This window comes from Sinohyriopsis cumingii, chromosome 18 (assembly GCF_028554795.1).
Source record: "Sinohyriopsis cumingii isolate HCF-2022 chromosome 18, ASM2855479v2, whole genome shotgun sequence".
In the NCBI taxonomy this organism is placed as follows: Eukaryota; Metazoa; Mollusca; class Bivalvia; order Unionida; family Unionidae; genus Sinohyriopsis; species Sinohyriopsis cumingii.
Window position 1 is genome coordinate 6424905 of NC_142978.1, and position 22810 is coordinate 6447714.

Sequence of the window (22810 nt, forward strand, 5' to 3'; positions counted from 1 at the left end):
AAATTTTCAGGACTATCTCGCACACTTGGCAACCCATATTAGCACTTTTCTACAAAGTAAAGTTATAATGTTTTAGTCAGACCTTACATACTCTGATATCTTTTTCCAAATAAATGAAAATTCTCTCACTAGCAAATGGATATGTTTTCAAGTTCTGTTGACCTACATTTCAGTTGACTGGAATGCGATGGAAACCAGGAAGGCTGAAATCTGTTAAAAGTATGATAAGAATATTGAACTAAATGAGGCTATCTAAATACTTTCTTCAATATATTTTTATTCATTTTGTTAAAGTTTATTTCAACTTAACCCAATTTTGGACTTCGAGGCATCCATCTCTTTCCATCAAATGAAATGTAGGCCAACACAACTTGAAAATGGGTCCATTTGCTTGTGTAAGAAATTTAATTTATTAGAAAAGACATCAGAGTAATTAAAGTCTGCCTAAAACATTATGACTTTAATTTGTAGAAAAGCATCATTATGGGCTGTCAAGTGTGTATGAAATTCATGAAAATTTGATTTCTGTAATGATGTTGGTCAACATCAAAACATGCTACACAGCACCATTATTTAGGCAGTAAGACTACAATGCCCAAAACATAAATATCAAGCTCGAGGTCTTACATTGTAAGACTGCATAGTGATCATGATCTTTGACAGCTTGACCCCAAAATCAACCTTTTATATTTCCATAAGTGAAAGCCTGCCACCTTTGATCAAGGTACATATCTCAAACTAATTACTACGCAAAAGTAAAAACATTTTTCTTCTTGCAGCCACAATGACCTTGACCTTTAACCACCAAACAATATTTTCTTTTTATCGTAATTCATCCATCAAAACTTTTGTGAAGGTACATGGTCAATAACTGAATTTTTTGTGTAGGAAGTAAATTTTTTGGCTGATTATGCTAATCTGATAATATTTACCCAATCACATCAACATTAGGGATTACCCTCTTCTACATCCAAAATTTAGCCCTTCCTGAAAGAAGGAAAATTGTCTTTGTCTGTCTGTCTGTGTATATATGTATGTATGTATGTATGTATATATATATATATATATATATATATATATATATATATATATATATATATACACACACACACACACACACATATGACAAAGGGAAATAACTCATACAGGTTAACTTTGTTTTTGCTCGGTGGCCACTAGTATCTTGAATTTAAACAGTTTAAGCTTGAGTGAAACCTTTAACACGATGCTCACATTGTGGGGAAGGGATCTGTAGAAATGTGATCAGGTAAATATTATCAGTGAAGCATGATTTTCTAAAAAAATTACTTTCTCTGTCAAATACATTATCCAATCACATTAACATCAGGTGAATATATAAGAGGAGAAGGAAATGTTTGAGCTTCCACCCTGCATTAACCTGCAGGATCACAATGATTGCTCTACTGAAAGGATTAGCTTAGCAAGCATAACTAAGGGTAATGTGTTTATACACATACAAGGCAGACCCAATGTGGGATCCAGTACCAGGTCATTGTCTTACATTCAGAAGGCATTCCATGCCTTCTTCTATGTTGAAAAAGGCCTTTATCTCCAGGAGGTTGATGTAAGGAGCCTTCTTGCAGCATCCACTTGCCAATGACAGTCACAAAGTCTGGTAGCAAGTGTGCTCCCCAACCTAACAAACAAATATCAGAACAGACTGTGATTTATTAGACTTCGAACATATTCCTGACACTGTCTAATTGCCACTTGAGAAGGAAGTGCCTGATTTTGGTTGAGATCATAATTTGTTTTTGCAAATGACCTGAGACTGGGTATCAACGTGGTAGACATGCAACATCTATAGAGGGTGTATGTCAAGGTGGCCATGGTACAACAGGTTTACTACCATAATGAACAGCCGAAGGAACTCCATCACCTAAATGTTCAAAGGGAACAAAAGCCAAAGTTTCTACATTGTCTATATACCTGAAACTAAATGAAGTTGAGAAGGTTGTTAATGTCATGACCCAAAATCTACTGTACCAAAATATTTGTTCAGCATATTGTCCAGGTTTTCCCCCATCTCTGTGGAAGAAGACATCCTGAAGAGAGTGATATAACTTAGTCCAACACCTTGGTGAAGGCCCTAGGGCTGAAACTAAAATCAATGGAAGGTCACAGAATTGTCCACTACCCCTCAGTAGGCAAAGCAACATTTTTGTGACACCTTGTGAATAGGTGTATAGAAATACACATAGGACAGGTCAAAACTAATAGCATATTCATCACATCCCTGTAATGAATTGATTGAGCCTGCTCAAGTCTATAAAAGGTCTCCATTTTCCTGTTGGTATTTTGTTACCAGAAAGAGTCTGGAAAAGAAACGAAAGGAGTCTGGTTATCAGAAAACCTCCATGGCATGTTTATGAGCAAAAGCTTCATCACCTTCTGTAAAACATAAGCCACTGTTGCATCACTTGGGACCTGCAACATGAAGGTAGAAGACAAAAAACAGGGAGGAGACTGGATGAATGAAAGCCTGATGCCCCTCAAAAATTATCCAATCACTTTTCAGAAATAGGCTGCAACAAATCTACCAAAACAGAAGGAGTCTGGAGCCCACATGAGGGTTGCCAGCAGACAGGAGGTACAGCAACACTGATGTTTAGCAGAAGCACGGAGAAGGAGAAACTTTGTTTCCTCTCCTCTCACTCAGCCTGCCTTCAGAAGTTAGGGGCATAAGACCACCTATCACATCACTTGCTTCATCACAAAAAGGGTTGCTGTTCTTGTGGGGATTTACCTCTACGATCTTTCTTGAGTGAATGGTCAATGGTCCATTCTCTGGTACAGTTCCCGACACAATTGTTCACAGACCAGCATTGCATGAAAAGCTGAAGGGGCAACTCCTGTGCTACCTGCTTTATCAACTCATTATATAGTTTGAGAGAAGAAGAGTGTAGAAGTGCGTCTCTTCCTTTCAAATCCAGGCAGTTTGGGCATTTATTTATTTGATAAACAACCCTACCTTGGTGATATGGTTAGATGAATCCCAGGCATGGTCACTTACAGCCTTCTTGTCTAGGTGAAAGAAGGCAAGAAATGCCAGGTCTGGTAGGGAGAAAGTTGACAAAATGTATGTGACTAACTTAGACATGGCATCAAACACTTGTCTCTCCACTTAATAAGAGAATGGAGCTAACATGTTGAAGACAGTAATGTCTTTGTCAAGGTTAGGTATGTCTGAATAGTAAACATCATAATATGATTGGTACCAATGAAGTAAGAAAGTTGGAAGCAAAGGCAGTAAAAAAAGGCTTAAACATGGCATTAAACACTTGTCTGTCTGCTCTGTAATAGAGTGGGTTAGACATGTTTAATGCAGTAATATCCTTGTCTAGGTTAGGTACGTTTGCATAATAATCATTGAATGAGATTTTGTCATGGTGAGGTTCACAAATTATATCCAAGAGATTGCCAGTAATTTATGCAACTATTGACAACTGTGACAAAATTCTGAAGGACAGATATTCATCATCACTGTCTATGTCCACAGAGGCCTTGACCTTGTAAGCAGGATTTATTGATGGTGGAGGAAGGCATTCCAAAGACAGAAAAATTGTGTAAACTACTTCAATTTCAGCCTTAAAACTGAATTCCATCCTTTCTATAGTTGGATCAGAATGTTCAGGTTTGCTCCTGTCATGGATATTGTCTGTTTGGGTGGACAGGCTGTCTCCTGTCATTGATATTGTCTGGATGGATGGCCAGGCTGTCTCCTGTCATGGATATTGTCTGGATGGATGGCCAGGCTGTCTCCTGTCATGGATATTGTCTGTTTGGATGGCCAGGCTGTCTCCTGTCATGGATATTGTCTGTCTGGATGGCCAGGCTGTCTCATGTCATGAATATTGTCTGTTTGGATGGCCAGGCTGCCTCCTGTCATGGATATTGTCTGTTTGGATGGCCAGGCTGTCTCCTGTCATGGATATTGTCTGTTTCAATGGACAGGCTGTCTCCTATCATGGATATTGTCTGTTTGGATGGCCAGGCTGTCTCCTATCATGGATATTGTCTGTTTGGATAGCCAGGCTGTCTTCTGTCATGGATATTGTATGTTTGGATGGCCAGGCTGTCTCCTATCATAGATACTGTCTGTTTGGATAGCCAGGCTGTCTTCTGTCATGGATATTGTATGTTGGGATGGCCAGGCTGTCTCCTGTCATGGATATTGTCTGGATGGATGGCCAGGCTGTCTCATGTCATGAATATTGTCTGTTTGGATGGTCAGGCTGTCTCCTGTCATGGATATTGTCTGTTTGGATGGCCAGGCTTTTTGTGAGGTGAAGGCAGCTTATCAACATCACCCATAGAGCTCATTAAAAGATTCCAAAGCCACATGAATGCCAAGAATTCCACAAAATTTGGAGCGTTTCCTTTGACTAACATCTCTGTGATGCAGAAGAGATGAAAAAAGAAACACGCATACAACAATTATACAGAAGGATGAAATAGGCCAACTAGCTTTGGGAAGATAATAACAGTTTGGATGTGGAGATGAACCCTCCCGTCTCCTAGCTTTATTGAGATGACCTAAGAAGTGCACAATAACAGAAAAATACCATCAATCGATATCACATCAACAATAAAGACCAGTAAAAAATGGCAAAAACAAATAAATTCACAAGAAATCAAACAAATCTTTTATACGTGATGCATAGCAATGTTTAAATATACAATACCACTGAAAATTATGGATGATCAATGTTAAACATAAGATTCAATGGATTCTTGGAGACAAAGTTCCAAGCAAAAGCTTAACTGGTTACATCTAGGAAACTCATTACCACCTAGTGGGAACATGATGAGTTAGTGTTTTACTTCCCCTCAGCTACATGAAATATAGACGGAATGTATCTGGGCTAATTGGATTCTGAGGTAGCAGAGTGTAATCCAAATGTTAATGGGATCAGGTAATATATTTGACAAAGATACCATTTATTTTATTTCTGCCACAGAGACTTTGCCCTTTGAACTTTTAACTCCAAAGAAACGTATTATTTTCCATAATGAAAGCTATCCACAAAGTTTGATCCAAATCTCTGATGTATAACAAGTCTTACTGCATAAAACACATTTTTCTTCTTTCAGTCACAGAGACCTTGACTTTTTTAAGGGTGGCAAAACTTATCAAAATGTAGAAATGGGGTCATGAGGCTCAGGAAAACTATTTTTTAGGGTTGTCATCAAACAAGCTTGGAAACCACTGCTGTGGATGGTGGAAAACTCAAGATTTTGTAAGGAAATGAAATTTTTAACAGACAGACTGAGAGACAACACCGTAACTTATTACCCACCCTATTAAATGTGTGTGGAAATATTTGTAATAAAAAATTTTAAACAATCTAATGGCCTGAAAATCTGATCAGATTATCACAAGTGAATGCAAATACATTGCTAAATCTGATCAGATTATCACAAGTGAATGCAAATACATTGCTAAATCTGATCAGATTATCACAAGTGAATGCAAATACATTGCTAAATTTGATCAGATTATCACAAGTGAATGCAAATACATTGCTAAATCTGATCAGATTATCACAAGTGAATGCAAATACATTGCTAAATTTGATCAGATTATCACAAGTGATTGTTGTTGTTGTAGGGTTTAACACCATTTTTCAGCACATGATAGGCTATGTATGGCGGCCAGTATTAATGGTGGAGGAAGAACCCGGGAAAACCCCGGGAAGAACCACCGACCCACGAGAAGCTACTGGCAAGCTTTCTCACATACCCACATTGGTCGAATCCTAGACTCGAACCCACGCAGACAGAGGTGAGATGGCAGTGATCCGTAACGGAGAGCACTCTAGACCACTCGGCCACTCGGGGCCCCTATCACAAGTGAATGCAAATACATTGCTAAATTTGATCTGTCTACCTCATGTTTGCTCAATTATGCTATTACACTGCTCACGTGATAACTCGCACCCTTAGAACTTGCAAACCCACCTATAACATGGGATCAAGCATGGATCCTATTTTATTTTGTTTAAAATACCATATCATTTATCCTTATTTGTTGAACATAAAGAAAATCGTGATCAAAACGGATACCTGAAACCATGATATATTGCTCATTTTATCATCAAAAATGGTAGATAAGACTTGAAAATATGAGTCAGCATTTTGAAATTATTAACTTTCAATACACAGTCATATTGTTTGTTAAAGTTTATTTCCAGGCTACAATCTCTTGTAAGCTGTGAATAACAATATTCAATAACGTTTTGATCAACAAAAATATCATAAATGCCTACTCGAGGCAGAACTTTAATAAATACCAATATGTATTTATCAAGTGAAATTCATCTTTTAGTTCCATCTTTAAGTTCGGCTTAGGTAAAATAATCATAAATGTGATGTGCTGTTGTGTATTCAAAATTTAAATATGTCAAGCCACCATAACATCTACGTTGGTGAGCATTTCTGTGAGAACTTAATTAAGCGCTATGTTTAAACTTTTAATATCTGACTTGCAGAACTATTTATTGTATTGTTGCACAGAATTAAAAGCTGACATCCTTTGTATTATCATGTTATTACATCTTTTGTACTAAATAACGGGTAGAATAAAAGAAAACATAAAAGGTATGCAAAACCTACCTTCATAATAGTTCAGGGTTACGGCTCTGTGTCAAGTTAACACATTTCAATTGCTCAATCGATCACTGTCATAAATATTATTTTGTATGTAATATAATTAAACTACCTTAAATTAGCCTACTCATACATACATGTGATCAAAGATAGCAAGGCAACCAAGTGAAATGAATACTTGGTGAAATAAAAAGCTTTGTTTCACAGATATGTTTCAATGTGGAGAAGTGAATTTCAGACTCTGTAGTTAACTTGCAATTCCTGACTTGGCACTCCAGAGATTTCCTCAAGAATGAGAAGTTTCACTATTATTTGCAATGAAATCATGGCATTAATATTTTACTAATAGAACAATAATAAAACCATGAGTGTTGATGGTGATCGTTGCTTCACGAAATAAATGTCCGTAGTTTTTTTAAAAAACGGAAACTGGTTTCCTTGTGAATTGAATCAAGAACTAGCTTGGTTTTCTGCTTTGTGTGCATATGAAGCAGGGAACCAGACTAATCAACAATAACAAAAGGCAGTGACATAATACACAATGTTTTCACATACATGTGAAGGTTGTTGAAACCAGATGAAATCTTTTAAAGGCTGGGCATCTTGAAAAAATAATGTTAATTTATACAGAAAAATGAACAACTTCATTAGAAAAAGCGCTTTATTGTCAATTATACTCAATGCTTTTTTAAAACAAGTATTCAGCCATTTTAGAGCCTTGTTATCCTCAAACACCAGTGGTTTTCGTGATGTCCATTGGGGATGGCATCACTTCATGTTTTTTATAGGGTCCCTCCATAACTCATATTTTGCATATAGTGTGATCCACATTTTTAGACCCGGTTGTGCACAAGTTATGAAACATTCCTAAACTGGCTTGCAAATTTAATGAGCATTTATAATATATATATATATATATCTATATACACACACACAAATATGCATACTAAATTTCTTTTTTTTTATATCTCCAGTGATTTTTTAATCATTCTAACAAGGTGTTTTTTATGGGATACCTCCATAACTCGTGCCTTTGCATATAGTGTGGTCTACATTTTTAGACCTGGTTGTGCACAAGAAACATTCCTAAACTGGCTTGCAAATTTAATGAGCATATATATATATATATATATATATATATATATATATATATATATATATATATATATATATACACACACAAATATGCATACTAAATTTCATTTTTTTTATATCTCCAGTGATTTTTTAATCATTCTAACAAGGCGTTTGTCAAAACAGTCTCATAAATTTAAACATACACAAAAAATATTAATGAGAAATTGCGGTAATAGTCTGACCATGAAAAAGTTTATGGTTCATAGTTTAACAGTTTTGTACTATTGTGGAAAAATGGATTTGGCAAAGATGTGAGCAAAAATGGATGGAAAACAATTTGCCCAATTCTGCTTTATCACAGCTTGGGAATAAAAGAATTAAATTTTAATAATACCAGGTGTCTGACATGTGACAGCAGGTGTCGTATGAATGCCTGCTTCTTTATCAATTCTCCATCACACATGGGACAATGGTAGTGTCCAACCTTCTTCACTTTACAATGCCTAAAACACTTCACAATCATCACATCTGAAATGAGACAATAAATTAATAAATAAAGTAGAAGATGAAATGAGGTAATAATTTTTCAGCCCATTCTTAAACTAGTCTAGCTTTAAAAAGTCAGATCAAATATACCTGACGGTCCCATAATGATATGACCATCACAGCAGAAAAAAGAAAAGGAATTCCTTGATGTGACAGGTTGCTTTATGCGGAGAAAGAAATGCTAATGATATTAAGCAAGGGATTTGAACACTTTTTGCTTTTTTATTTTAAGGTGACACATAAGGCAGCTTTCAAATCACTTTATATATGTTGTTAGAACCCATTACGCAATCAATTATAAAATGAATAGTTTTAATTTATATCTAGATTAATATTTAAAATATTAAATAGATTCAAGATACAAGAATATCCAAGTACAATTAATGATGTACAGTGTTCACAGACAGGTCAAATTGGAGATCTTGACAGACACAACAGCAGGTAAGCTAACAGATTTTTGTTCTTCAAACCAGCTTTAGTTTGGACCTTTATGGCACAGCAACACATTCGACCTAGTCTGAATCCACATCACAGGCCTCTATGCAATGTGCTATTACATTTGTCCTGCATTAGTTAAGGTCCTAGAAAACACAACAGATGTGCTATCTGTAGTCTTTTCAATGACCTTAACTAATGATGAACCTCAGAACATGGTTTGAGAAGGGCACCTAATGGTGAAAAGTGAAAATTACGTAACTAAAATTAGTTTTACACCCCACCCTGAAAAAAATTCATTTTAATATCAGTAATATGTTACCTGTCATTATTATTTAGCTGAATTTGTCAGTAAGGATGATGGTTGATGACCTCCACTGGAAAAGAATTACCTTAAGGAGAAGTGTCCACTTAGCAGCAGGTTGGGTCACTGTTTGAAACACAACTTCTGGACAGAAAGCAAAAATACCTTAGCTCTAGTCTGATAAGGGCTAAACTTAGGAAGAGAGAATGGTTGCATACAATTGCCAAAACAAAGTCTTCATAATATCCACCACGTATCAATGATAAAGATAGGTCCAAGACATAGGCATGAACCTTACTTTGTGGGCTTTTATTCTCAAACTAAGATGTATCTCTTGGTAAGTTAGTGATAAGTTCCACTGATAGTGAGTTAAGTGCCCCACCCAGAATCTGAACTGTCTGTGTGCAGATTAGAGTGGGTTTCGGGGGCATGCAGTAAAGCTCCCATCAGAAATATTTTTCAATTTGTGTGGTTTCCAGATTACCAAAAAGAGAAACTTGAGAGGACATAAATGGTGTTTTCGTATGGTACCAGGTCTGGCAAAGAGTTCAACAACACCAGAAGTGAAAGATACAGCTGGGCAGACAGTAAGGTTTTAGCTTGTAGAGTCCTTTAAAGATCCTGAATTATGTTTACTCTGTTTAGGGATCACAAACCTGGCCAAGACAGGTGAGAAAGTTTATTCCCCTGTAAACAAAATCTCAAGAAGGAATGAGCTTTGATTTCTCCAGGTTCAGAACAAATCCAAACTTGGTCAATGTGGACCAACAGCAAGAATATATGATTTAACAGACTTTTCCTGCTGTTATATAGGAGTCAGTCATGACAGTAATGAAGGAGGAGGCAAATCCCAGTTACCTCAGAATTTGTTCAAGGGGAAAAGGTCAATGATGGTGAAAAGGTCAATGATGAGCTTCTGTCTGTCACCTTTTTCTACCTAAACAGATACAGGAATAGAAGGTCGGTGATCTGATGTTTTGTACCCTCTCTATAGCATCCTTCTGCAGAATGGTGTGCACCTCTTTACTTTGGTTATGTTTGACTGATGGGACAAGATGGGGTTACTTTGAAGAGGAAGTACTTTTAAATACATACTTATGAACCCACCCATCTTCCATAAAGCCAAACCAGGCCTCTGAAGAAAAAGTCAATCAGACTCTGATTTTAAAGGCAGAGGTATCCTTCGCAGGAGAAGTATGGAAACCCTGGGATCAACCCTGCACACTCAACTTGCCTTTCCAGGTTCTCCACCTTGTATACTATTGCAGAAGGGATTTGAAAGAGTTATGTTTACCAGGCTGCATGCCCTTTGGAACCTGGGCCCTCCCATGACTCAACAAGGTTGATTTTTTTCCTGGCCACTTTTGATGTGTCTGAAGCTGCAGCAAAGGATTTATGTCAATGGTCCTTCAGACAGTGAGAGGTGATGGAAGGGATGATGCCTTCAAACATGGTTTATGCTTAAAGAAGAGTGGCCCCAAGAAGGATTTTACTATGCACTAGTAATACCTTTGACATATCTATAGAACCAATTCTGTGGATATAAAGCATATCTACCAAATATGACACCGCTGTAGACAAGGCATGTCTTGATGTCTTAGCAACTGCTTCCAGTCAACTCTGCAAAGCAACCAGTGATAAAGTCTCTTCCTTCAAAAGGCTGAAGGAAGCTGCTGTGAACGGGTCTGCATATAAAGTTGATGTTGCAAGCAACCTGGTGTCTCTAAAATGTCTACGATCATCACATGGAAACAAGCAAATGAAAACATTGTAAACAAATTTTTCAGCAATTTAATTTTCTCAGTGAATACTTACTCAAATAACATTACGTTAGGAATATTAGACTTCTACCTCGCGAATCCAGCCCTACAAAAAGACAAAAATCATCTTTTCCTGTCAACATCATAGACTAAGGGCAATACCTCTTGCTCATTATCTCCCCTTGCCATGGTCAGGCATCACTAGTTTTTAGATGAGTGATATACTAAAGAAGATGTTCGCATGACAGGGTGGGTGGGAGGGGTTTAAGTATTGTGCTTGGGCAGGTATTCTCTGTAAAAAATAATTTACTGAAAAATCTGCTTTATGCTTCAAATATGTTCCCCAATCACATGACGTTAGAAGAATAGGTAATAGAAGGAGGGAATGCTGAGCATCCAGCTTCTACCTCAGGTATTATCTAGGGAATGATGGCTGGATTCCCCATGCAAAAACAATAACCTGTTCTCCTAATTACATAAGCAACACAGCCTAGGGTAACTTGACCTAAGACCCTTGCATATGGTTAAGAAGATAAATATTGAAACATTCTTACCTATAAAATTTCAAGGCAAATCCAGCAAAGCTGATATGCTGTATTGATCATTTTAACTGGGCCTGGTGGCCATCTGTGCTGCCACCACCGGACCTACCAGATTCAAGGTTTGCCTCTGAAATCCTTAATCTCAGAGACAAAGGCTCAAGAATGTTGTCTTCATCAGTAATCTTCATGAGGCAACTCTGATCTTTTGAGACCTCAGAGTGTGCCACAACTTGTCTCTGTGCCATTCAAGTAGTGTTTCAGTGCACAAACAGGATCTTGCATGGCCACTGCTCTCGACTGACTATGGAAAACAGTCAAATGATGACTCTTTGATTACCGATAGACAGTAACCTATTTTTGGCTATGAAGCCTGGATGTTGTCTAGAGGGCCACCTAACCATTTAATCTGAAGTGAAGATAGCTTGGGTCAACAGAAAGGGCATGCAATTCACTAATCCTGCATGCAGAAGCTAAAGCTATCTGGAAACATGTCTTGCATGATTGTAACTTTAGCGAAGAAGCTCAAATTTATTCAAACTGAACCATGTTAAAACCCAAGACAGATTCCATTATGGAAACAGAGTGAGGGATCTGAGCAATTGAGATCAAAATTGGCTAAAAGACCCAACAGGATTTGAAGATGCCCAATATCACATCTACCATGACGCCAGAATATGTCTGATATCATGGAGTGGTAGCCTTTGATAGTAATTGGGACCAACTGTTTTTCCTTGAAGAGCCAGACAAAAAAGTTAGCCAGTTGAGGGACTGAGGCACTTAAAGGGACAATGTTATTGGTATGGCACCAGTCCCTGAAACATACCATTTTACCTCTAAGCCTTCAGAGTGCACTCTAGATTCTCTCTACAATTGAAGGTTTAAACTGTTTGTCTCACAAGGCTGCTTTCATGGTCTGGGCTGGGAAGGAACACCTGTGAATGTGGTTGCTTGAGAAGATTTGTTTTGGCTGGAATCCTCCTGGGCAGATCATCACTGAATTTAGTAGACTGGTGACCCAGGACTTGTTCCATGTGAGAGGGGCTATCAGAATCGTCTTGCATTTCTGAACCTGTAACGTCTGTGTTATTTTGGGTATCAGGAACATGAGATGGTAGGCAAATGCCAATAACCCCTCCCAAATGATTGACAGCACATCCACAGCTCAAGCTTCTGTGTATGGGACAGGAGAGACAAAGGTGGGTAACATGTGATTCCAAAGGTCAATCACTGGACACCCCCAAAGTTCACAGATCTATGTAAAGACTAGACCATTCCATGTGAAGGACTTGACCTTTCCTGGACAGAGTGTCAACCAAGACATTGAGCCCATTGGTAATGTGTCTGATTTGTATGTTGATATGGAGACTGTCACACCAATGTATTAACTCTAAAAATCAGAACACACTGGTTGGATAATCTGGTGCCCCTGTTTGAGGAGATGGGTCACCACCACAGAGTTGTCAGACATAATGAAGACTGTTTTGCCTGAGAGTCAATCTTTCCTGAAGTGAAAGGCATTGATGACTGCCTTCATTTCTAGAATGTTAATGTGAAGAGGCTGCTTCCCATGAACTGCTGATAATAGTGAAGTCCAGCGACAGGTAGGCAGCCCAACCATATGTACTGGCATCAATACATACCATTATTTCCACTTGGGGCTTCTCTGGTAAGATCTCCACTGGTCCAACTGGGCTGCACCAGTGACACAGGAATGATCTATCTCTGGCATATCACAACTGTTTGATTGAGAGAACCTGAAAATGAACACCATTGTGCTAGCAGTATCATTTGTAATGGCTGCATAAAACGATAGCAGAATGGGATCCAGTGCGCTGCCACATTAAATAATCAGAGGAATTGCAAGAACTCTCTTTGAAATCCAAGACATGTTGGAAACAGACTTGATGATCCTAATTACACGAACATGAGGAAGTAATACTCGATTCAAGTTGGTAATAAATTCTATAGCCAGATGGATAAAAGGCTGGATGGATGGAGGTCAGACTTTTCCCAGTTCATTAGAAAACCAAGATGATTAGAAAGTGAGAAATAAAATCATTTCTGCCTTAGACAGAACTAACTATATGTTTTTGTTGGATGTCATCCACGTATCCTGCCATTGTTATAGATGAAGTCGACTGGAACAGGGTGAAGACACAATCCATAACCCTGGTAAAAAGCCAATGGTGGAGGTCGCAGCCAAATGGTAGGAACAAACGAAGGAGTTATTTCATTGTATTTCTGGTGAAAACCCGATGCTGATATGATTTTCCATTCAGGCAGAATAGCAATAACAAATTTTTCAAGATGGCCTCTGTGGCAGCCACATTGGACATCAGACTGGTCCTATTGTCATCTAGACATCACAAGAAGTCTTTGAGTGAAAATCCCAAACTGATATCAGCATTCACCAGAATGGAGTAGCAATAACAAAATTCAGGATAGCAACTGTTTTGGCAATATGTGTATGATGTCCAAACAGAATTATTATCATTTGCGACCAACTAAACCAAGGGATGAATATATGTGTAAAGTTTCATGGAAATCCTCCAAGTAACTTAGGAAGAGTAGTGATAACAAGGTTGTGCTAATGGGCTGACAGGATAATGGATGATGGACAACAGACCATCCCATAAGTTCTCTTGTCTATGACCAGCAGAACAAATACAAATGAATACCAAGCCAAGACTGGAATGAAGGTCAAGCTCGATGAACTCTGATATCACCCTCTCTAATAACTCTATATGAGTGTTCTGATATGTAAGTTATCCAAGTTTATGTACAAAGAAAGTTCTTGTGACATTTAAAACAAAAAGAAGAATGTAATGACCATCGTAATGCACAGCATGTGCAAAGTGGGTGGCCTCTAAATGATCTCGAGCCCTTGCAGGCTTGGAGGGTTTGAAGTGATCTGTGTCACAGAATGGGCAGTGAACCAGACGACATCGGCATCCATCTTTCTGACATTTTTCCAGTTCTATGGATTTTCCACTCTGTATTATAGTCATATCCTCCTGCAAAGAAAATGTGTAAATCATTTATTTACTGAAATGTTTATAAATCTATCTATTAAGGGATGAATTTAAATTTAGTAATGCATTAAAGAAAGACAATGTTTGCTCTATTTTCCACAACTGAAGCACGCTATGATTTGTAACGGGATACCAATTTTCATGTGGTATGATGTTGTTGTTGTTGTTGTTCTAGGGTTTAACGCCATTTTTCAGCACAAGATAGGCCATATATGGCACCCAATATAACTGGTGGAGGAAGAACCCTGGAAAACCCAAGAAAGAACCACCGACCCACGAGAAGCTACTGGCAGGCTTTCCCATGTACCCACGCTAGCCGAGCCTTGGACTCGAACATACGCAGACAGAGGTGAGATGGCAGTGATCCGGAACGGTGAGTGCTTTAGACCACTCGGCCACTCAGGGCCCCTCATGTGGTATGAATATATGGGAATGCTATAGCTGTTACAAGCCACAAGTTTAAAGACACAAGTCTGTTTCTTCCATGGAAGAAATAAGACTGCATTAAGTTCCAATGAAAACATCATTTTTGGTAAAACTATGAAAATTCATATACACAAAAAATGAATTCACAGATTTTAAAGTGTTTCCATGTGGAATGGTACCTTAAGCAAAATCGACTGACATGGAAAAGGTTCCATCTACACCTTAAACAATTCAAAGTGTTGCAGCTAGGCAGGTACAGAAAGATACATCCCAAATCTGCAAGCCCTGCCTCTGTCTATCCTTTGAATGGTGCTCAACCCAATTTTATTTGTCAGACTACAACCCCATCTCTTCTCACACCACTGTCTTCTGGATTGGCATGCTATCTCGGTACCATGTTGTTCTGTGTTCAGAAATTGACCTTTTTTATATGGATCGCTAGGAAACCCCAAAACCAATGTCTACTTAAAACAAATGTTTGTTGATGATAAATTGTTTCATTTATTGATATTGTAATATAATAAATCTGCTAATTATGGTTAGACCTGCTTTTGCTTATCCTTTCAGAAATAGATGTACCATAAAAAAACGGGTATGTTAGTATTGTTATCACATGTTATAATTATGTGTGGGTTTTTGTTGATTAAATGTCCTGTCTTCTACAAGTATTATGGTAGACAAGCAGTCACAGTTATCTAATATGTGTTCAAAACCAGTATTTAATTCATAGAGTAAGGTAATCAATCCAATTATCTTTTCTGATGTTTGTTTCAGATCTCAGATTTTCATTACTGAGATAATTGCTGGCTAAGGTGCATGTATCACTATGATTAATATTAGATCATTATGTCAAAGACAGAAAAACCATATGAGAATACACATATTACTTTCTTTATAAACATGACATTGTATAAAGATTTCATCTGATTAAACTGACATACAATTAGCAACATAGGAAAAAGTCATTACAAATGTTTAATATGTCATAATGTAATGGAAAATTCTTATTATAAACGAAAAAGTAAAAGTTATTTGACTTAATGATAGTGGGGAGAGTCAAAGAGTTCTTGCCAAAACAATAGATGATGAAAAGACTGAAACAACATCATAACTGATAAAGAATTAAGAAATATTGATGTTATATTGAAATAAGAATATTCTTTTGACAAAGGAACCATTTGATAATTAATGGTACTTTTAAATAAAGATATAATATATTTGGAAGTTACATGTAGCTTTCTTACTTCTTACACATACTTCTCACAAATATAGTCCCCTTCTTGAAAGACCACCCCTCTTGAAAGGCCACCCCTCTTAAAAGGCCACCACTCTTAAAAGGCCACTTCCCCAGTGTAGAAAGGGTTACCTTATAAGATGGGGACCACTGTAACTCTAATTATATTTTTTTTTAAAGCCCATTTTCACCTGCCATCTCATTTGTTCTCGCAGTCGATTGATTGCTCTGACCACATTTCTATGAACTGGTCTGCTCATCTCACAAAGTGATGAGTTGATCTCTCCTTCAATCACTCGATCCACCAGAGACTCAGCATCCTCCAGTACATTTACCTTGGCTTCTTGTTTTGCCTTGAATGGATTAACATAGTCATCATAATGTCCATTGGCATCTCAGGTATGACCAATATGTCATAATTTGTGGGAAGGAACAAAGGCTTTGATGGGTTTATTGTTCACATTTCAGGATTTTTAAAAAAAGAACATTATAAACCAAATGTCATCACACTTCAACAGATACAACATATGTACTGAATATTTTGCATCTTAAAAAGAATGTTCAAAGTTAAGTATACACTGAACAAGATCCTCAAGTGGGCCTGTAATCACTCACCTCTCTAAAATTACTTCAAACTGACCATTCACTAAGCTGGATTATGTATTATGTAAGATCAGAACACAGTGTAAACTATTTTTCAGCCTGATTTTCCCTATTTTATAGCTGCCTCGCTTGGTGCTCATAATTAAGAGGTAAGTGTTAGGACTGGTCAGCCTGGTGTCAGGATAATGTGACTGGGTGGGACATCATGCTACATGTCTGCAGCATGATGCCCCTGTACAAGGCATCACTATAAACTGCCACACTGCAGACATGGTAGCGATATGACTGAAAAATTGTTAAAGCTACACCAAATATCCAAGTCACACACATACACTATTTTATTATCATCTGATTATTTTCAAAGACAAAGACAGGGTTGAAAAATCTCTAAGACCAAATACTTTATTTATCCAGAATAAACGTTACTCATCCAGTTATAACAGAAATAAAAAAAAGCCAATCAAGTTAACAACTTAATTCATTCTGTGATGGGTCACCATTCTAACACCTGGTTTAAGTAATTACAAATTGAGACCAGTCTGCTCTACCTCTGGAAAGCATGTTTAATTACTGAGGGCAAAATATCTGTATGTGCTTGATCAAAACAAATGGAAAAGAAACTTCTGATTTGAAAGTACTGAATTTCAACAAGCAAAGTCGGCAACATTTTTGATAGAAAATCCTTTGTATTAAAAATAATACTGTTCTGTCATGAATTATAAATCACCTGATCATGCTAGTAATTGGAAAATTTAGCAGATCACCACAAATGTTTACTCATCATTTAAGCAAAGTGCTTTTCAACCCATGCGAGGGAATAAATAACAGGCTTAGACCTCACTCATAAATGAACTTGTCAAATGTCTGATACAAACCGTTTTATATAGTTTTATAAAAATCATGAAAATTATAGTCTCTTGAGAGATAACAAGCCCAGCCAATCAAATGCAAATCACATCATCAGCATATTCAGATTTCATATATTATAGAACATAAGAACATGATATGAACTTATTTACCAAGCCAGTGCAAACCTAATCAAAATTCAGTCACCAGTCATAACAAGCTCAGCTAACCAGCTACAAGATTACCTAATGAATTCTTGCTCATATTCAAAATCATACAGCCTGATTCTGTAAGACTATTTAACAAGTCTGATCATATATGATTATATATTATAGATTATATATGCTGTAAGACTATTCAACAAGTCTCATCAGATCACCATGCAGCCTGATGCTGTAAGACTATTTAACAAGTCTGATCAGATCATCATACAGCCTGATTCTGTAAGACATTTTAACAAGTCTGATCAGATCATCATGCAGCCTGATACTATAAGATGATTTAACAAGTCTGATTAGATCATCATACAGCCTGATGCTGTAAGACTATTCAACAAGTCTGATCATATCATCATACAGCCTGATGCTGTAAGACTATTTAACAAGTCTGATCAGATCATCATACAGCCTGTGGCTATAAGACTATTCAACATGTCTGATCAGATCTTCGTACAGCCTGATGCTCTAAGACTATTTAACAAGTCTGATCAAAAATGATCAGAAACAGAGCTGCTAAGGTGTTGACAAGCCAATCGGCTGCAAGATTATATCATTATGCTGTATGGATCTCACTCACAACTATCAATCATTGGAAATCTTGATGACATAAACCTATTTACTAGAGCTGGATACCACAAAAAATTAGGTACCAGAGTATACTGTGGTATTTCTGAACATACTGCAATAAGTACCATGGTATACCAGAATTATGTTAGGGACCAACAATGTAATGTTCAGGGGCAGTGACCTGACAATTTTTTAATAAAAAAAGCAATTTCAATCTGTCAACAGCTGTAAAAATATATTGTGCTGATTTATTGCACATGACAACCATCACAGTATTAGAAGAAGAAAAAACATCCTGAGATAAAAGAAAATATTTCAGATGAAAGAAATTCACAGCCCCACCCCTCACCTAAGAGTAGATGAATTTGCTATATGTATGCTAGTAGCTGTATACACTGTACTCTAAAAACTAACTAAAGCAAGGTGATTAAGCTTATGCTATAGCAGACACCCTGTGAAAAGCATTGTGCTGACATTAGAGAGATTGTTGATAAAAACAAACTGTTGATACTAAAGCCTACAATTTCCTAGCTACATTATTGACATAATGGACAGGGAAACAGTGAGTGGGATGCCAATACCTGGGTAAACATCCAAGAAATATAAAATACGCTTACTCAACAAATTAGAAAATATTTAGGTGACTTCAGAAATTGCATAAGCATAAAATGAGTGCTCTCTAGAAAATCTTAGGTTTATTTGCAGTCTTACAAAGGAATGTATGTACTTCACACATTAACATACAATAGTAAACAACTTACAAATTACTTCTTTTTTTCTAACTCTGAAATTTTTCTGCTTGGCCTGAATATGTTTTACAGCATCTAATTTGGCTATCAAATTTCCATACATGACATGTGTGCAACATAAGATTAAAGGATCATAAAATAAGATTATGTTTATAATATTTAAATTAATTTGTGACAATACATCTGTTTTGTTAAAAAAATAATTTTTTTAATTATTTTGTCATGAAAAATGAAAACATACTGTTAATATCATTAAATTTGTAGCAAGATTACTCAGGAATTCAAGTACATTCCTTGCCGACAGAAACTATTGATGTACCAGTACTGAGAAAAAGTAATGTGGTATGTACCACTGGAATAAATTACCATGGTAAACTGATATCACTGTGCACCGGTATTATTTATCAAGTTTTATCAAAGCAGAGTCAGAAAAATTCCATCTCATGTGGAAATGAAACTTGCCCAAGCAAATGCAAGATCACCATATTAATATGCACAGGTCTGACCTGAAATAAAGACTTTTCAGCTAGTCCAATACAATTTGGGTCAGAAATACTGTCTTTCAAGTAGTAAGAAGCAGCCAATAAGGTTCGATAATATGCACAGATCAACATATGTGTGTGTGTGATTTGGATTTTTAACATAGCTTTAATAATTTTTCAGTCATATCACTACGATGTCGCAGTGTGAGTTTATAGTGATGTCCAGCACTGGGGCATCATGCCGCAGACATGTAGCATGATGTCCCACCCAGTCACATTATCCTGACACCAAGCCGACCAGTCCTAACACTAACCTCTTGATGCTGAGCACCAAACAAGGCAGCTGTTAGTACCATTTTTGTAAGTTTTTGGTATGACTTGGCCAGAGATCGAACTCACAACCCCCCACAGCCAAGGCAGGCGCTCTAACCACTAGGCCACCGGAGCGGTCAGATCAACATATAATAACTGGATTAATCTGACATCTTTGTGATATTCGCCTATGAACCATGTTTATTCAAAACTGGATCATAAAGATGCTAGAGTTTTGACGGACAAACCCAGCCAATCTGAAGCAAAACCACCTCATTAATATGCATGGATCAAGATTATAATCCTAACGATTCAAAATCTTGAAAATCTAAGTCTAATTAACAAGTTGGATCAAAACTGAATCAGAAATACAGATTCTGGAGTGAAAACAAGCTTAGACAATCAGATGCAATATCACCGTATTAATGTGTGGATCTCACATGTTATTAGAAATGTGGCTTCCAGAACAGTACCTAGCTCAGTCAATCAGACACAAGATCTCATCAATATGCAAGATCTCATCCATAGGCATAGATTTTCAAACATATCTGAGATCTTGATGATAAAAGCAAATGTTCCAAATCTGATCAAATTTGGATCATAAATGTGCTCTTTAATGTAGCAAAGCCAAACCAGATGCAAGATCACTTCATTAATATGCATGTATCTTCCTTATAATCAAAATCATTTCGATCTTTGACAATATGAGCATTTAATCCAAGTCCAATCAAAGTCAGAAAAGATTCCCAGTCCAGCCACTCAGTCCAAGTCCAATCAAAGTCAGAACAGACTCCCAGTCTAGCCGCTCAGTCAAAGTCCAATTAAAGTCAGAAAAGACTCCCAGTCCAGCCACTCAGTCCAAGTCCAATCAAAGTTGGAACAGACTCCCAGTCTAGCCGCTCAGTCAAAGTCTAATCAAAATCAGGACAGATATATGACTCTCAGAGCAGTAACATGTCTAGCCACTCAGACTATCTCATTAATATACATGGATCTTACTGAATTCATCCAAGATCTAACCCCACATTCCAGGTCTGCTCAAAACTGGCTAGACATATGGCCTTCAGTGTGGTAGCAAGCACCTGCTGATGGACAGATTATAAACCAAACAAGACACTGTACACAAGGCTATATCAGCTGACTATTTATTGTCAACTCGAATGTGATTCAAACAGTTACATTTAGTGCCTTAAGTTTTTAAACCACAAACCTATCAAAATTTGAAAATAACTGTGCTATCACAGTCAGAAGTTGTACCAATGAAAACTTGATTTTTACATCAAATGTGGCAGTCAACGTCACGTGAGGCAGGACAGTATAATCATGCATGAGTATTCCTCACAGAAAAGCATGGACCAATTATGATATATATATATATATATATATATATATATATATATATATATATATATATATATATATATATATATATATCAGACAGAGAGAACAAATCAGAGTGTTATGACCTGGAACAAGACTGAACATGACTTGCTGATTCCCTGGCACAAAGTTCAGTCCCCTTGGATTTGATTTCACTATCCTGTGAACAAACTCTTTTGGATGATTCTTTTTCTCACCCATCACATGATACATTTTAAACAAAAGGTTCACAGAATATTTACAGTACAATTTATGTGTTCGAAAATATACATCAAATTATGTGAAGTTAGAAATGTTACAGTGGTAGCAGGTGAACCCAGCCCGATCGGCCCAGAGAAAAACATAGGATAACTCTGTCCAGTGTGCCAAGGATAGACGAGTCCAGCCAAAGCAAATAAGAATTTCTGCCTCTTTGACAAAACTCTCATTACCCAAAAGAATGCCCTAATTTAAGAATAATTGTGTATTGCTCATGGAGATGCTATCAGTAACAGCGTTTCTGAACCCTTATATATATATAGTGCTGAGAAATAAGTTTGATACAAAAACTTTACATAGTCTGTAAAACATGAAATATATCATACCAAGCAACTTGTGAACTGAACATGTGTTAATGACAGAGAATGCTCTCACCAAATGTCATCACTTGAATATGAATAATGCCTGAGAAACAGAACTTAAAACACCTATTTTGGCAAATCATGGCCCTTTAACAACCCTTGAATAAAGATTTTAAATGAATGGGTTTTCAGAAAATGTACTGAACTTTATGACAAGTGATCAAAACTTCATGAACACTGGTCAGTGATGATCCTAAGATTAAGGAATATAAACCACCCTATTATGAAAGCAAAATAGATGCATCAATACAATAACATGACCCAAAGTTTTAACTAAGTGGTATACCAACAATAACACTAAAAAAAACAACAAAATCAACATCACTAACAGAGAAACTGCATTAGCACCTATTATGTAATGAATATGCTAGTCAAGCTAATAACATTAGACATACATAATATAGTCTCCCTTTACAGTAAATATGGTTGTTGTTGTTGTAGGGTTTAACGCCATTTTTCAGCACACGATAGGCTATACATGGCAGCCAGTATTAATGGTGGAGGAAGAACCCGGGAAAATGCCGGAAAGAACCACCGACCCACGAGAAGCTACTGGCAAGCTTTCTCACATACCCACACTGGCTGAATCCGAGACTCTAACCTACACAGACAGAGGTGAGATGGCAGTGATCCGTAGCGGAGAGCTCTTTAGACCACTCAGCCACTCGGGGCCCCAGTAAATATGGTAGTCAAGCTAATAACATTAGATCTAAATAATATAGTCTCCCTTTTACAGTAAATTTGGTAGTCAAGCTAATAACATTAAATATAAATAATAGTCTCCCTTTACAGTAAATATGGTAGTCAAACTAATAAATAACATTAAATATAAATAACAGTCTCCCTTTACAGTAAATATGGTAGTCAAGCTAATAAATAACATTAAATATAAATAGTAGTCTCCCTTTACAGTAAATATGGTAGTCAAGCTAATAAATAACACTAAATATAAATAATACTGTCTCCCTTTACAGTAAATATGGTAGTCAAATAAATAACACTAAATATAAATAATATAGTCTCCCTTTACAGTAAATATACTAGTCA

The 22810-nt window shown here is 36.9% G+C and overlaps 1 protein-coding gene across 1 annotated transcript in view; it reads right to left on the reverse strand.

Annotated features, from left to right (window-relative positions):
• LOC149776020 (uncharacterized) overlaps positions 1–22810 on the reverse strand; it is an 87315-nt gene that overhangs the window by 46353 nt on the left and 18152 nt on the right. Inside the window, exons 5-7 of the mRNA XM_089941691.1 lie at positions 16178–16339; positions 14125–14308; positions 8102–8235 (exon numbers count right to left, since the gene is read on the reverse strand). Coding sequence (XP_089797817.1) covers positions 8102–8235; positions 14125–14308; positions 16178–16339 — 480 coding nt within the window. The remainder of the gene's footprint in view (positions 1–8101; positions 8236–14124; positions 14309–16177; positions 16340–22810) is intronic.